General features: G+C 41.9%; 1 protein-coding gene and 1 long non-coding RNA gene across 3 annotated transcripts; one reads left to right on the forward strand and one right to left on the reverse strand.

Moving 5' to 3' along the window:
• The first annotated feature begins 4096 nt into the window (after nt 1–4096).
• LOC130373778 (gamma-crystallin M1-like) lies at nt 4097–4956 on the forward strand. Its single transcript, XM_056580411.1, has 3 exons — nt 4097–4108; nt 4259–4516; nt 4622–4956. Exons 1-3 carry the CDS (start codon nt 4097–4099, stop codon nt 4892–4894), a joined length of 543 nt encoding a protein of 180 aa, XP_056436386.1. The 3' UTR covers nt 4895–4956.
• A 5704-nt stretch (nt 4957–10660) lies between these two features.
• Nucleotides 10661–17952, reverse strand: LOC130373474 (uncharacterized). 2 transcript variants are annotated; one of them, XR_008893517.1, is made up of 3 exons: nt 17767–17952; nt 17340–17539; nt 10661–11036 (listed from the first exon to the last, which is right to left on the reverse strand). It is a non-coding gene; the product is annotated as an uncharacterized LOC130373474 (long non-coding RNA). The 2 variants fall into 2 exon arrangements; XR_008893518.1 differs by having other exon boundaries at nt 10661–11072.
• Between the last annotated feature and the right edge of the window lie 235 nt (nt 17953–18187).

The raw sequence follows: 18187 nt of genomic DNA on the forward strand, positions 1-18187 counted from the left end.
TGATTGTTCATAACCTGATACCAGATAAATCAACTGACAATTCGATTGAGAGATAATATTCCTGTTTGTCTCAACAATGGTACAATTATTTGTTATGTTATACTGTTTTTCGCAGCCAAGTGAAAAGCACAAAACGGTGTGAGGAGTCTTTTGATATGAGCCGTTACTCTAAATGATACGAGATTAGGTTGTTCATAGTCTCGCAAAGCCAATCCAAACTACAGCAAGTAGAATGGTCTGGAGCCACGTTAACTCGAGCCGTCTATCCGTGGGGAAACTGGGCGGGCCTCTTTTTATTTCTTTAAACCAATCACAATCGTCTAGGGCGGGGCTAAGCCCGGGAAGCAGCAGCAGTGTCCATGCAAAATATAACATCTTTCTTCCTCAGCAAATGCTGTAAGCAAATCTTTTGCAGTTCTTTGCAATTTTCGACGGAAAGAGCCAAACATGCCAACTTTACAGCGCCGTCAAAGTGCTCTGCAAAACTCGCCATACTGCCTAGTTTCCGAGTTTGAGGGGGAGCAACCGGAAGGGGAGGAGTCGCGGCAAAATCCGACGCTAGGCAATAGACGCTGTCCACTTCCGTTCAGCCAGACTAGGTTGTTCATAACCTTTTGATAGCAGATATGAATATTACTGGGGTTTTTTAACTGATAATTTATCTCACTGTTTTAAATTTGACTGATAGTCATGTATTACATATAGCACATACTGACTCTGTGTTCCTTCTTGTATTGAAGAGAGTTGAGTTGACTAAAAGTGTTGTTTGTTGGGAAATATATTCTACTCTTTCTTTGAAACTATTCTGAATTGGCATACATCAATTTTTTACAAAAAAATGCAATGAAACATTGAAGATGTACTACGTCATATGGTAAAACTAAATTTGTTTTAAGGTAAATCATTTCATTTTAAAATAAAGAAAATAAATACTTTGTTAGTTTACATGGTTAATGAAAATAATGGAGAGCTAGTATGATATATATAAATATATAACTTCATGGCATTTAGTTATATATTACGTTTATTTTTATTATATTTACGCTGGCATGCTAGCCGCCTGTGCAAGGTACACGCCCCCCAGGGCCCAGACCTGGTTGTGCCCGCTGTTAGAGTTCGGCCGGCTGCATGGTTAGAGGCCGCACCAATCCCAGCTCCTCCAGCACAGCCCAACGGGCCAGTGTTTGTTGCTGTACCTGAGCCCCGCCCAGTTCGGGCATGGCAGGCCCGAATGTGGACTTGCTTCCACCAACTAGCCTTTATCATACTTAGTTATGTATATAAAAAAAAAAGATAAGACGACACGTGTTTACTCATTGTATTGTACTATATAAACGTTAGACGTATTGCATGTAAACATATTTTTGGGAAAATTATATAAAGATCTAATAAATATGGGTTGCTTGCACGTTGTGTTGCATGATAGCAAAATTATGACTTCGATACAATACCTGCCCAAAAATACCTCGATACTTGATAATGAACTGATACCGCGGTGAAAATCTAAAATATCTGGTAAGAGACGAATAATGGTCCATTTCGGTCTCACAAATTACGAATGCATTTCTTGGCTCACATATCACCAGTGTTTATTCCTGAACGCGTTCATTGAACGATAGTCGTTCATATTGATGATCAAGTCGTTCATATTTTGGGCAAACGTGAACTGAACTTTATTACTGCCTGATGAACTTTACTGGGAACTCGTTCATTCTGGTGTCTGTGAACGGCACGCTCACTCGGTTTAACTTCCTTCAATAGGGGGATTATTAGTTTATCAACACGGCGGATGCGTGCAGAATGATCGAAAATAGAAAATTTGTTTGACCGGTTGCAATGGTTATCTCTGTGTGGTTAATTTGCAGTTGCGGTGTTCTCAGCTTACTGTCACATTCAACTATAATCAGAAAAGGCTATATGCTATAGACCCTATAGTATCCGTGGTATAAAGGCTGGGACGAATTTCAAATTATAAATATGTACACTTTATGTTGAAAGTATAGACCGTCGCGATACCCTTTGAAACGAATGGCAGGTTGATTATTCATCAAAACAAGGGCTGGTAAATTGTGAAAAATGAATTAAACTGTAATCAGACAACGCGGTTTTATGCTATAGACCCTAGAGCAGGGGTCTTCAACGTTTTCCAGGCCAAGGACCTCCAAATTGATGGAGAGATGGACCGGGGACCCCCTACTTATAGCATAAAATTGTGTTTCAGAATTAAACTGGTCCTATAGTGCCATTTATACATTTACCTTGTTATTTTGCATTCAATACTAAGACATTCAAATAATATACAGGTTCATATATTCATGTTTTTATTTTAAACATGTGCAAGGTACAGTGAGTAGGGTGACCATGCCACTGCCATGCATAAACATAACATAACGAAGTGATACCTTCCAGGGCTCCAGAGTGCGCCTAATTTGGGCGCACATGCGCTTACAATTCGGGGTAGTGCGACCAAATATTTTATTTGGGCGCACCGGTGCGACTGAAAATGTATCTGGTATAATTATTGTTATTTACTTTTTTACAGAGCAGTCTATTCATAATATTGTAATAACCACGGAAGAGGCAGTGAATGAAGTATTGATTAGACAGCGATTTATTAGACACCTAATGAACCGTTGGAACACGCAAGACCGGTAACAATAGAAACGCCGGGAAACAAACCCGCGAAGCCCAATCCAGGGGCCTGTACTACGAAGCTCGATTAGAGGGTTAGCGAGGTATGTTGAGCTGAAAGCCTGGGTTAGCTGTACCATGAAAGTCGATCTCTTTAAGCGTCGCTGTATCACCATGGTGACTTACGCTCGCAACCAAACCTGGTCGGGAGCAGCTTTTCAGCGAGTCTACCCGGAGATCGGCTATTTATATCGGCGTGCGCAGCTTCCTAGCCCCTCCTCCGATAATGGCGTCACCATTTGTGGGTGTTCCCATGGACCTCGACGCACTTATCGTACAGGCGTCTCTCCGGAGACAGAGGGTTTTTTGGGACAGAACCGATCCCTTGGCATTGTCTGACGATATTCTTTATGAGAGATACAGATTCGGCATTTATTTAAGGCATTTATTTAATGGTCAAGATATTATTAATCAATGGCGTAAATATCGACGGTGCAACCGGTGCAGCTGCCCGGGTTGCCCCCCCCCCTCAACAACTCAGCGCAAGGCAGACACGGTCCAACCCCCCCCCTCCCTCAACAACTCAGCGCAAGGCAAGCACGGTCCAACCCCCCCCCCCCCCCCCCCTCAACAACTCAAAACTTGGGTGCACCATAAATACGTGCTGGTGCACCCAAATTAAAAATGTAGGCGCACCAAAGGAAAAAGTTAGTCTGGAGCCCTGCCTTCCAAGATCACCAATGTCTGTCAATTGCCGGTCATTATCGAAAATAATACCCTTCAGGGCGAAGCAAGACATCTCCGGTTCGCGTCGGGGTCCGGTTCGCCCGGTCGGGGCTTATTTTCCCGATAATGACCGGCGTTCTGTACAACATTATCCCTTACATACATCAGTCCAGACCAACATAACGGTTGTGCGTGAGACATACGGACACACGTTTACCCTTTTTGTAAATGCCATACATACAGTACATTCGGATTGCATGACAGGAATAGATCTATTCCGATCAGAAATCTAATCTGATCAGAAGTGTCAATAGCCGCGCTTGCTGCTACTGCTTCTTTATCAATAAAAGTATTATTATTTTTTTTAATAAAAGTCAGGATACTAAAAAATAAGTGTATTGTATCCTTTTTTGCGTGAGGGTATCGTGATACCTTTCTAGCATCGGTATACCGTGCAACACTAATATGGGTAGATTTAAAATGTCAAGTTCATATTTGAAACCTCCAAGTTTGTCAGCAAAGCATCCGTCTATACATTAATTTAGCTCAAAACTGTTAAGAGCAGGTGGAAGCTTCTCAATGGGCTTCTACAGTACGTTGAGTAGATGTCATGAGTCAGTAGCTTGAACAATAGGGGGCCGTCACAGTTTTAGGGGTCTTTTCAGGTATAAATGGAGGGGCTTGACACAGGTGGATCATCAGTTGACCAACCGATCTCTGAGAAACCAACACAGCCATCATGATGGGCAAGGTATATATATATATTATATACACATAGTTTTAACATAAATAATTGATTTGCGTCAAGATAATGACACATGATACAGATTAAAGCCAACTAGTTAAATTAAGAAATGGCATGATATTCTGAAATTATAAACTTTGGCTGACAAATTCTTTGTTTCAGATCACTTTCTACGAGGAGAAGAACTTCCAGGGTCGCTCCTATGAGTGCATGAGCGACTGCTCCGACATGTCCTCCTACATGAGCAGGTGCCAGTCCTGCAGGGTGGAGAGCGGCTGCTTCATGCTCTATGAGAGGAACAACTACATGGGCCAGCAGTTCTTCATGAGGAGGGGAGAGTACAACGACATGCACCGCATGCAGAGCATGGGAATGATGTTTGACAACATCAGGTCCTGCAGAATGATCCCCTTTGTAAGAGAAATCACAGTTCAACTTTTACGCTGAACTAGCTCAACTGTTACATTGACTGTGTTGATGACTCTGCTGACAATGTTTTTCTGAATCTCTGCTTTACAGCACAGAGGCCAGTTCAGGATGAAGATCTACGAGAGGGAGAACTTCGTTGGTCAGTTCAATGAGATGATGGACGACTGTGACAACATCCAGGATCGCTACCGCATGTCCGACTGCCAGTCCTGCCACGTGATGGACGGCCACTGGCTGATGTACGAGCAGCCCCATTACAAGGGCAGGATGATGTACATGAGGCCCGGAGAGTACAGGAGCTTCAAGGAGATGATGAGCTGCCAGAGGTTCATGAGCATGAGGCGTATCACTGACATGTGTTAAGTTTCCTCATCAATAAAACATGATCTAACTTAAATTTGCTGGATTTCTTGCTTGACCACTGAGCATACAGAAGAGCAACATTTTAAAGCCAACCTTGAGAGTTTTGAACCACTAATCTCACAGCAAGATTCCATGAGTATCCAGCTAATGTAGGAACTAGGGATGCACCGAAATAAAGATTCTTGGCCGAAACCGAAAATGAGAATGAAATTATTTAGCCAATTATTAGTTCCATTTAGGGTTGCCGCGGTATACGGAATTACCGGTGTTGAGGCCAACACCGAGTGTGTTGCACATCGGCAACTACGAGTTATTTTTTTATTTATTTTTTCAGTAATAAAAAGAAATTCAACGTCATCTTTAGGCCTATTTGATTAAAAAAAAAGTTTGGCAGTTTGTCTTTGCAGTTTTATTTTTTAAACTAATAGATAGGCTACCTAAAAGCGTTGGAACGCACAAGACCGGTAACCATAGCAACGCCAGTAAACAAACCCCCCGAAGCCCAATCCCTACGAGAGCTCCGCGCTACAGCCATCTGGAGGCGCACAGAGCTTTTGGCCGTGATATTATCTACAAAATTATATTATACTATTTTATACCGTTTATATACCGGTGTTGACACGAGTGTATTACTCGGTGTGAAAATGTCCACACGCGGCAACCCTAGTACCATTGCATTTATGGCTATGACTGTATACTAACTTCATTAAAATCAAGGCATTGCAATTTTTGCAAATCGCTATACGTGGGTCCTTCTCAGAAACATTGAAAAACGTCGACGCTAAGCGCTGCCCGGCAACGATCCCTTTCTCCTCCTTGTCGCGGTTCAGTGTACTTCACATTGATGTGGACGTTGAAGAACCAGGAACGTTGGAGAACCCAACGCGGTCGTTTGAGATTCATAATATCGGCTCACACAGCTTTTGGCCGTGATAATATATATTATATGATATAGATATCTATGTAGGCTATATGATAATATTTAGATATAGAGCTCCAGGACTCCCGTGTGTTATAGAATATTTACAGAACACGGCTAAAGGCTGTGTGCGCCTCGCCATTGCGATACATCCACTGTAAACAGAGCGCATGGTACTGTGGCTGCAAGCTGCTCAGGGCCACACCCCCACCCTCCTCCTTGACCCGCCTCGCTCCTCCTCATTTGCATTATAGCTGCAGACACCAAAACAGCGCATTTGGGGGAAGCTCAATGTGCGACTGGCTCGGAGTGGCTGTAACTCTGCACCACGGCTGAATTTCGGGAACGTCTTTGAATACTGTTTTAGTTGCCCACTAATACCTATATTAAAGAATACATAAAATAGCATGTCATGGGACCTTTAAAAAGTCCCAATTCTCATGCATATGGAATACTTATTCACTAAAGCTTATGGAATTATATTTTTGTGCTTATTTCGAACTTGAACCCATATTTTCAAGGCCGTGCTGGCACCACACCTATGGGGGTAAAATGCATGATGATAGACCGGCGAATTTGAACCCCGGTCGCTGGCTTTCGGGTCTTATACTAATCCACTACGCTACAGCCGCTACCTCTCAGCGGTTGAAAACATACGATACATTTCTTACATAGGGTGTATTTAAAGTGAATTCCCTAAATGATCAAATAAGGCAGGATGGACGTTGCTTTTGCATTTTTAAATCATCATCATTCTATTTGGATTAATGGCGAACAATTCTGCATTTGGCATAGTTATTTTATAGACAATATGCAGAATATTTTCACTTATACGCATATAGACCAGTGTTTCCCCCACGTTCACACAGCAGCGGCACGCCGCCGCTGCTGAATTTTCTCCGCTGCTGCAATAACAATCCTTCTCCTAATTATCTTCTTTTTTTTTTTACGTAGCTCCTTTTAGAAAATGTACAGCGCGTAACGTCAATTGCGCAGCACGCGGCACATCGTCACGTAACCAACATCAAAGAAGAAAAATACACAGCGAGTGTGGCAGTTGTTGGCAGTAGGCTACCCTACACGGTTGCAAAGTTACATTGATTCTAGCAGTAGCGAGTGAAGCGGAAGATTGAAGAAAGAAGGAAAGAGAGAGACAGACAGAGAGAGAGAGAGAAAGTAAGTTGCTAAAATGTGTCGCTACATGACCACCAGTGTTAAAAACCCTCTGAGCCCTATCATTTTATTGTATCTATAAACCGCAACCTCCGTGCCGTTTTTCCTCTAGTATTGTGTGTGTGTGTGTAGCCTGTAGGCCTATGTGTGTGTGCGCGTGTTGTCGCTCTTTTTGGGATCACTCATAGCCTTTACAAGCCGCGTTTACATGGCACATCTGATCCGCATAGATTTCTATACAGCATAGATCTGTTCCTAAAATGTGTTCCGAATGTACTGTATACATGGCAGTAACAAAAGTGTCCGTTATGTCTCTCGCGCCACCTGACACATCTCTGGACCGGCGGCGACATAATGGATGTCTTATCACTATCGGGGATTTTAAATTTGATTTTAATGAAAGCACAGCAGGAGAGAGCTTTTCTCTGCCTGCTCCTTCAATTAAGAAGGAGCAGCACAGCGCAGCAACGTCAATTTCTCGTCAGATCTTTATATTTACCCTAAGTTCTGTCGCAAACAAGAGGAATTTGGATGTGAGTCCGCAGCCAAGACTGGTGGTAGAGAGTGGTCTTACGGGAATTTAGACCAGGAATCCTCGAAGGTCCAATTGCGCACTACTGCAGATGCCATCTCTCTAAGTTGAGATGTATTTTAACGTTCAGCCTGCAAAAGTACTAGTAGTAGCCTACTCATTTACAGTTATTTCGGACGCGCGCGGACACGTCATTAATAAACACCCATGTCCCGTCGCTAAGCAACCGGACACGCTTACCGGACTATTTTTACGGAGTGATAACAAAGACATGAATCAGGCAATAAATCCACTTTCCTTGACAGCGGTGAAGTTCGGTGTGCTTAAAAGTACAGACGGAGCTCAGTGGACCAATGGCGAACTACTGCGGCTGCTCTAAATTTAACCCCAATCTATTCGGAATAAGTGTAAACATGGCGATTAAAACGGACTACACCACCTCTTCTATTCGGCATAGAATCTATGCCGAACAGATAATTGTATTCCGAATGAAGCGTATACATGATCATTTTCTGTTCCGCATAGAAATCTATGCGGAACAGATGTGTCCATGTAAACGCGGCTGGAGCTTATATCCAGTCAGGAATTTATAGCCTAGGTATTTTCGGGAACTTTGAAAAATGAATCCATACTGTTAGATCCGATGTTGTTCTTTATTGCCATATAAAATCCGTTTATCGCGTATTTTAGTTAGGGATTTATGCTAATCGCCTGTAAGCATGTGGTCATTAGCATAAATGCAGGGAAAAAACCTAAGGACATTTTTGAACAAAGTGTCTTATGTAAAAAACAGTTATGCTTTGGGCATAGCAACCATGTTTAGTGTTTAAGCATTAGGCAAAAATCTGTAAATAAATTGTGCAAATTATATTTGCGTTGTGGCATTTTTTGTTTAAATATTACTATACAAAAATATAAAAATCTGTAAATGAAGACACAAAAGGCAAAGTTACAACACCAATAATCCCATCTACAGTAATACACAGGACTGTTTGAATAGGATTTAAGTACATATTCTCCTCTCAAAGTGCACCAGATTCATGCATTCCAATGTAAAGGGTACAAAAAAAATTCGGCCGGGGGAACATGCCCCCGGACCCCCCAAGAGGGCTTCGGGGACCACACCACCGCTGCTGAAAAAAATCCTGCGGGAAACACTGTAGACTGCTTGATCTATCGTAAAGGTGAGAAAAATGACGCAAAAAATGCCCCTTTCAAGTGAACGCGCACTGAACCTAAAGCGGAAAACCTGGTTCAACTAATTGAATCTAAAGTGAGCTTCGTGGTACCATTTAACTCTGATTGCGAGTTGCGGCTCTGTCGAGCCAGGTTTTCCTAAGAAAGCCTGGGTATGTTCAGCGAGGTTCATGGTATACCCCCCAGGACTTTAGACTGGCTGTCACAACCATCACACCTGACATCGCATCCCTGGTCAAAGGTATGCAAGTCCAAGGTAGCCATTAGTTTATGAATTAATTAACTGGCAGAGTAAAAAAAACGTAAGGAATAACTTGTTTACTGTTATTGATGTTTACTGTTCTTGTAATTATTACACATAAACGTGTATAGCTGTGTCCCAACCTTCACTGACATGATGTGCATGTGAATATCAAAAGACTACCCCTGTTTTGTTGTCTGAATGAGATCTGTGACAGAGCTATATGTATAAGCCAAAGTGCTTAAACACTACTGAAAGTATATTTCCTATGTAAGATGGTGTGTGTGTCCACTCACCTGTCAGTTGTTAAAGGAAAAGAGATAGTTAAATGTCCTTGCAGTTATAATTTCTGTTCATATTTTTATACACTGTGTGTGTGTGTGTGTGTGTGTGTGTGTGTGTGTGTGTGTGTGTGTGTGTGTGTGTGTGTGTGTGTGTGTGTGTGTGTGTGTGTGTGTGTGTGTGTGTGTGTGTGTGTGTGTGTGTGTGTTAGGGATGGGCAAAATGATTCTTTTCCGGGAACTAGTTCTTTCAGTTCAGTTCACTATAACGATTCGTTTATTTGATTCGGTCGTTTTGATTCGTTCGTTACGTCAGATTACATCGTAAAAAAAATAAAAAATAAAAAAACTTTTCATAATTTTTTATTTTTTTTTAATTGGTCATGGGTCCGGATAGGACCGTCAAGACCGCTGTCCGCCGTTTGGAGATACCTGCTATATAATAAATCGAACGTCCCACCAATATTTATACCACTTGCTTACTCTCTATATTTCATTCATGGTTTTACATTTATAATTTTATTTTACTTTACATTTAATTCTTCATTGTTCAGGCATTACAGAACTTGCATGGTCATAAATAAAAAATACGAACTGCAGTTTAATTTCTTTGTTTGTTCTTAAATTGACGTAGAATGGAGCAAAGACTCCTGGGATTGGGAAATGCGTTTATCCAATAAACAGAACGAGGTCAAGTCTATTTTCGAAAAGATGTAGGGGGATATATGAGTGGCCCCACGTCGAATGGCATGACCCAAGATACGTCAGACAGAGAAAGCGTGCATATTCGACGGTACCGCCTTGTCATTGGTTTACCCAGGTGCCATTCCAACACCATTGCTACCTCTCATTGGCTGAATCTTTGAGGAAGTTGTAGACACAATCAATATGAGTCGCGGGGAGACGGAGCTCTGTTCGTTTGTATATTTTATTTACGTGACCATATGTTTGGTTTATGTTAAATAAAAAGAATCAAAGAACCAGTTCTTCTTGTTTTGGGGAACCAGTTCTTGTCGTTCACATTCGGGATTCGTTCGTTGTAACGAATCAGTCGCGACCGACACATCCCTAGTGTGTGTGTGTGTGTGTGTGTGTGTGTGTCTATATACAGTGTAAAAGCAGGAGAATAAGAACAAAAGCCTACAACTGCTGTTTATTTTTGCAAATAAAAGTTTGTAATTAATCACTCTATTCTTTTATTGTGTGTATGTGGGTCGGAGTTAGGGTTGGGGGGGCCTTGCTTGTCTTGGACCCTGGCAGGGGGGTCCTCAAGGAAAAAAGGTTGGGAACCACTGCTTTAGGCCATGCTGTAACCGTCAAAATCGTGGTAAAAATCGTCCGTGTTGCCATAATAGGCTGCTGACGGACAATAAGGAAACGCGAGACAGTAGGCTAATGTAGGCCTAACAAAACTGATTTGTACAGTGTTACATGAACGTTGGAGACACAGGAATAACCAAGGAATAATTAGTTGTTTATTGGCTAAAAATAAAAAAACACAGACTGATTGTCCCTCCGTTCTCTCAGCACTTGGGGAGAATGCAGAACCAGCAATCCAAACCATGCTGGGTCATTTTGGCCAAGACATTGCAAGCGAGGACGATTCGGCAACAGCCACCACATTCATCGATGCCATCCCAATGATGACAGCCCTCCGCAGTTACGGGGGCTTGCATTTTTCATCGGCCTGCGAGATGCTCATAAGAGATTACGTGGAAATCTTCCCAGAGTGGGTCAAACTGGCAAAGGTAGCCTGTGTTATCCCCGTCTCCAGTGTGCCAGCGGAGAGAGGCTTCTCCCTGCAGAACCGCATAAAGACTGCTCAGTGAAGCCGCCTTGGGGAAGGAAGAGTCACAAGGCTTATGCGCATTGCAAGCAGCAGAGACACTCGATACATTTGACTTTAATTCAGCAGCGGCACGCTTCACAGCTGCCGAATATCGAAAGAAGTAAAATATCGTTTTTATTTATTTTATGCTGTAGGCCTAGTTCAAGTCACGGCCGGCAATTCACTGTTTCTTATCCACTTTAAAATACTCCCGTCTCTTGTTACACTGTAGTTTAATGATTTTAATTTAATTATTTTCATTACAGTCTGCATTTTATAATGTTATGCGCCAGTTTGTTTTACTGTAGGTAGCCTACTTTGTATTGTTTTAGGCTATTATTATTTATGCTTTGCCTTGCATTATATTATATTTGTTCGTCTGCACTTTTTTTTTTTAAGTGCAATAAACAGACATTATATCCGACCGATTTTTTTCCAATTTGACCGGTAAAATGAAACCTTCCCGGTCATATGACCGGCACCAATTTCTTCTAGCGGAAACACTGCCCCCACTACAGTCTCGTTTTGGAAATATGAGAGACGTCAGTGAACCAACGTGTTATGCGCCATTACACAAACAGCAGAACGGTTATCCAAATAACTCATTGTCGGCCCAAATTCTCTGGGCGGGCATGGCAGAGAAAGGGGATGTAGCTTGGCCCCTTATGACAACATATGGGGCCACATTCCAAATCAGCGCCGTTGAGCTTCTATTTTTTCAAAGGCGATCCGGATACCTAGTGCTCGGTTTACACCGAAAGCAGGTTTTAGCCATTGGGGATCATAGGCAGGCTAGGGGAACTCATATTTATGTTAGAAAATCACATAGTGAGATTTTCATGCCATGGGACCTTTAATAGTTTTAAATATTCACCAAAAATCTACAAAAATACATTTTGTCATTCTGATTGCTGTAGTAGTTACCAATGGTGGGCTGTTACCTACTACATGGGCTGTTACCTACTACAGGTGATTAGTTGCAGATCATTTTTCATTATATCGAATCGGGATGCAATTAATAGTTTGAAATACTCCCCAAAAATCAATAAAAATAGATTACTATTCTGATTGCTGTAGTAGGCCCTATATGAACACATTAATTGATTAATTTTGAGGCCCTAGGGTTTCTTCTGTTGGGCTAGCTGGTTTGACAGCTTTGCAACCATATTTGTTACGTTTTTTATTTGAATAAATTATTATAATTCAATAAATAATAAATGAATTAGGGCTGTCAACGAATATTCGAAGTTCGAATATTCGTTCGAAATGTTTCCAAAAACGGGGATTCGAACGTGAAAATTAATATTTGAATGTGAAAAAACACTCGCGCGGTACAAGCGCCTCTATCTGCTTTGTGAATGAGCCTCTGTCTGTTTGCGATGTCCCTCATAATATTCGAATGTGAAAAAACACTCCCGCGGTACAAGTGTAACAGACTAGTATTGTGAAGAGCGAATGTATTTTATCCCCTCGGGGTTTCCGTACTTGGATATAGGTATTCCAGCTCTCACGCTGTGACTGGGTGCCTTCTGATATTTACTAAGTAAACGAGACTATTTTCCCTTCCACGCTTGTGTCATTCTTGTCATATAAATATCTAAGTGCCAACGCTCGGTTACACAAGCGCCTATCTGCTTTGTGAGTGAGCCTCTGTCTGTTCGCGATGTCCCTCGTTTTAAAGTAAGGAAATGCCCAGCAGGAAGCCGCCGCCCACCAGCACTCTCAACGAGACGGCAAACATAGAACACATACTGTACAAAGTAATCTGATAGGCTACTGTAGGCCTACAGCGTAATCTGATAGGCTACTACTGTACGTGCTGGTGCGCGGGAAGTTTCAACAAACCACTGCAGCTCAAACACAGAACATAGCTACGTAATGACTGTACAGTGTAATCTGTAACTGTAGTTACTGTACGTACTGTACGTGATCTGATACCAGTGTTTCCCACACATTGACGAGACTATGGCGCCCCGCCATAGTCTAATTACGGCGCCCCGCCATAGTCTAATTACGGCCGCCATAGTCTCTGCGTGCACATGAAGTTTTTTTTTTTTTTTGTTTTTTTTTGCTCAGACGAAGTTCGTGTCGCTCTCATTGGGATTGCATGAGAGCACGAAGTTCGGCTGTCTGCCTGCGACTGTGCCGAATAGCCTTCTGCAGCCGAATCCAAGTTGGCAATCCTTGAACTTTATTTAAATGAGTCTGGCGAATCGTGATGAAAGCCAATCAGTTTAGCGTGCGTGTGCTTACATTGCAGAGGGTCTTGAGTTGTCTAAAATATAGAGAGAGCGCGACATTCGGAATTTTGCATTAACGTATGAGCACTACCTTAACAGCATCCATGATCAGTAAGTTAACTAACTGTAAACATACGATGCTCACAGAGGTGATGCATTTTTAGATGCATACTGTTTGAGAACATAGAACTCCGTTTGACCTAGTGCACACGCAAACATAAAAACAGAGTTTCAGAGTTTTTATAAATGATCGTTTCCCATGATAAAAACTCAGTTTTCGTGTAGCCTAAATGAAAGGGCAAAACGTATGAAAACATGTGTTTTCCCATTGTGTAAACGGGGGGTTTATACAAATGTATAGCCTATGAAACGATTGAGAAGGTGACATTTAGGCCACGCCATTGTGTTTAAATAGGCGTACACTGAAAAAAGGAGATTGGCCATCTGTTGTGTAGAATGTATATCTGCAGAAATATACGCCAAGAACGGCTAAAGATAATTCCATCATTTATTATTTCATCTGAATGCAACGTGAGCTGCAACAATAGTGCACCACAACTCAACAAGTACAAAGTCCATAATCAATACCAAGGAATTAGTTCTTTGTTAGTGTTAGTTTACTATTAGTAGGCAAACCACCGCGCATGTCCGGTTGAATGCCCCCCCCCCCCTCCCCCCATAGTCTCCAAAATTTCTGTGGGAAACACTGATACTGTACGTACTGTACGCACACATACCCGGGAAATGTAAACAAATCACAGCAACGCAAAAACCAAAAACAGCTACGTCATGATTATATGTGAAAAACCGTTATCAGATAAAAAATGGCTGAAAATACAGAACACGTCGCGGCTGCATCAGAGTCGGGGAGGGAGATCATAACCCCCCGCAACCTTACAAGTGCCGTGTGGAGGTTTTTTGGCTTTTGGGCTCAGCGGGGAAAAATTGTTGAGCCAAGGCATAAGGTTATTTGCAAGCTGTGCAAAGTTGAATTGGCCTACCACTCGACAACCAGCAACATGCGGGCACATCTGTCCACGGCGCACCCGGGTGAGCTTGAGAGCGGACCAACGGCCAAACAGCCCCGGCTCGATTCTTTTCTGAAGCCCGCTGCCACAAGCTCGTTGGCCGCACCGACGAGCTATTCGAACACAAGCTATTCGAACGCGAGCTATTCGAATACGAACTATTCGAATAGTTCGAATTCGTGTTTTTTTTCCAAACGAACATTCAAATGTCATTTTTGAGCAATTTTGACAGCCCTAAAATGAATAGGCCTACATTTTTCATTTTGGGCAGGTATGTTTTGTTATTGGCCAAATAAAACGTAACACTTGCCCGAAGGGCAAGTACAGGGCTCCAGAGTGCGACCAAAATATTTAAGGCTGCGACATATAATTTTTCTAGGTCGCCCTGGTGCACCTAACGCTGCCCGGGTGAAAACATACAAATCAACAAACACCACTAACAAACCACCAACCTCTTGGTGAGTTGCACATTTCTGAAAACGAATGTTTAGGATTGTTTAAGGACAGGTTTGTGAATGTCAATAGTAGGGATGGGCATAATTAATCGATGCTCGATAATCGATCGTTAAGAAATGCGTCGATCAATTTATATTGTTAGCGATCAAAAGGACGTTGTGTTGCATACTGTGAGTCTTGAAGCATTTAATTGAATATCACTATGTGGGAGAAATACCACCCTGCCCGCTGGTGGAAAGTGAATGGAAGAAGGTTCCTGTCAAAGTTAGCGCGACAATACCTCTGCATCCCCGCAACTTCGGTCCCGTCAGAGCGGGTGTTTTCTGCTGCTGGACTGACAGTTAGCCTACAAGGCTGCGTTCGCGTCTGACCCGCGAGCATGTTAACATGCTTATATTCCTAAACAAAAATATGTAGGCTGGAGTTATGCTATGGACAGTAGGGACAGTCACCACCGTATGTGAGTCGCTCTTTTTTTTCTTAATGTGTTGTCTCTCACTCCGCTTTTCTTTCGGCTTGGTGCCTCTTGGAGTCGTTACATTTTGCCAAAATGTTGATATTTTAGCAACAAATTCAGCCTTATATATGTTCAATAAGGTATTGCTTTTAGGGGTGTAAATCTCTGGTTTCATCACGATACGATATTATATCGATTCATTGGACAACGATACGATATTTGCCGATATCAAAAGTCTGCCGCGATACGATACGATTTGATTCAGGGGCATGCGATCGATATGAGACGATATCATATGCCCATTTAACACAACATCTTACAATCACATCAACTCACATCAACTTAATTATAATTTCATCATTTTATTTCTTTGCTCTTCTGGATATTTAAAACAAAAACAATCCATTTTTAATAAAATAATAAAGTGCCACATAATTGCATTTAAGTGCCAAAGGTTTTTTATGGCTTAAATTAAAGAGCCTGTAATGATCTTTCATTTTGAACGTAGACCATTCCCAACCGATCTGTGTGGATAGTTTTCTTCTAAAAACAAAACATCCCTCGGAATCATCTTGGCTGTAAAGATAAGCCGTCCGTGTTGCCAGATTGGGCACATTTTTCAGCCCGATTTGGCTACTTTTAATCACGTTAGGCTGGAAAAACGGGACGTATGACCAATCTGGCAACACAAAACGAAACTAGACATCCTCGCGCTCACACATGTGCTCGCTGTTGCCTCATTTAACCGGTGAATGGATACGAGCGGCTTGGCGCTTTGCGCAGAAATAGTTTCACAGACGCGAAAGGAGATATATAATAATAAAAGCGTGTAATACAGCAATATGCATCGATGTTTGGGCGTTGCATCGATGCAGCTGGATCGTTCGCCAATCAATCGATGTATCGATCTACATCGATGTATCGTTACACCCCTAATTGCTTTTAGATAGACTAGTTCATGCAATTGTTTGTAAATGGGTGGCTCATCTTTTTGTTGCGAGCCTTTTCCGCGCGCCGGCTGCAGCCTATAGGCATTATATGTCGGCCTTTTTTCCCCCGTTTTTTCAAAACAGTTATACCGTTTAATGTCCACTTTTAGCCTACTGCCTTTGTTTGATTATTGTTGTCCGATAAGATGGCTACTAATTGTAATTGGAATAGGCTACAGATTTAGTCTTGTTGAATCGTTTCCAAACCTTTAAGAGCGCCTGTAGGCGCTTTGTTCGGACTTTACGAGCGCCGCATAGGCCTATAACCTATAAATAATGCATGTATTTATTATTTTAAAACTGTTAAACAGTTGTAGGTATTCAAGTTAACTGTATTGTATTAATGTTGGCCCATACATTATTGTTGGAATAAAGATTTCATTGATAAAAACATGCTGCATTTTCTACCAACGGGAATTTCAATATAGCCTCGAAAAAAGTTAATGATTAATCGATAATTGATCGATAACTCTAGCGATGCTCGATCAAGGACATTTCATCAAATGCCCATCCCTAGTCAATAGCCAGCCTTCTAAAGCAGGCAGGGGTGATTCAAAATTCGCCAAATACCCGAGACAGGACCAATAGCCAACATTTCGGTGTCAACCACTATATTTAATCTTGGACTAAAGTAACCCAGGTCCCATGTAGTTAAAATAAGGTAGAGTGGTTAATACAATGGGACTGGGCCTGGGCTCGTTGTAGTAAACTACAACTTTGTGTACCCTCAATAATGTTTGCTATTTTAATAATGACCACCACAACTGTACTTTAAATGCAAAAATCCCTTAACAGGTATTTATTTATTCATCAAATGAATAAATGAAATAAAAGATTTTCAAAATAAACATGAAAATAAATATAATCCCTTTTAGAATTGTTAAGGTACCTTCAAATAGTAATTTACAAGAACTCCCAAACTCAATAGTTTACCTGTGGTCCCACACACACATTCATATGAACTCAACATTAAATAAGATTTCAAAGCGTTGCAGGCCTGTTTATTGAAGCTTGTGCGCTGTGGGGCCTGAAAACGGTAATGGCCGCCTCACTCAAGAGCTGAGCACAAAATAAAAGCACGTGCATGTGTATGTTAGTACTCACGAATCCAGGGTGTTGTTAGTAGAGGTAGGAGGGGGGGGATGAGTCTCACGATGATAATGGCAATGGCGTTGGCGCCTTGGCGGTCACAAATCAAACACACGAGCGGGCAATGGCACGGTGGCGAAGTCACAAGGAGGAAAAACAGCACAGCCGGGCCATCGGTTGGAAACCCGTCTCTCTCTCTCTCCAACGTCCGTCTCCTTAAAGCATATTATCCGAATTGAGCTGCAATATCAAACGCTATCTCATGTCGAATTAGCTTTGCTTTAGCTTTAGAAATGTCACAATGTTAAAGCTACGATATGCAGACACAATAGCACCGAATGCTACCGCTAGCGAGCACGTCGCTAAACGTGTGTTACACATCCAGTCTCTTTTCACTATAACAGTTAGATATAGCACAAAATACAGGCATACATATATTCACCTCTTGCAAGTCATACACAAGTTTATATCAGGACCACGAGTTGTCGACCTCCACGATAAAACTAAAATGTTCCCCACACCGCGATGCCTCCTCCCTTTAACTCTCAGGTCGATAGCGTCTGTTTCTCTCCTCACTACTCCCCACACTAACCTGCGCCACTAATCCCGCCACTTACACAGGGACTTTACTCTGATTGGCTCGTGTATGGAGTCAGTTTCCTGCCATAATTCAAACCTGAAAAAAAAAGTTTCAAAGGCTTGTAAGTCTGGGTTTGAAATCTCAACACCTTGTAAAAAAAGGTTTTGCAACACTGAAAAAAGAGATTATAAACTGAAAAAAAATAAAACTAAAATTCAAACATCTGTAAACATGATTTTGTGTTCTATTTTATCTTCTTCATCATTTTCACCAACACATTTTC

The sequence above is a fragment of the Gadus chalcogrammus genome, chromosome 20, assembly GCF_026213295.1.
Source record: "Gadus chalcogrammus isolate NIFS_2021 chromosome 20, NIFS_Gcha_1.0, whole genome shotgun sequence".
In the NCBI taxonomy this organism is placed as follows: Eukaryota; Metazoa; Chordata; class Actinopteri; order Gadiformes; family Gadidae; genus Gadus; species Gadus chalcogrammus.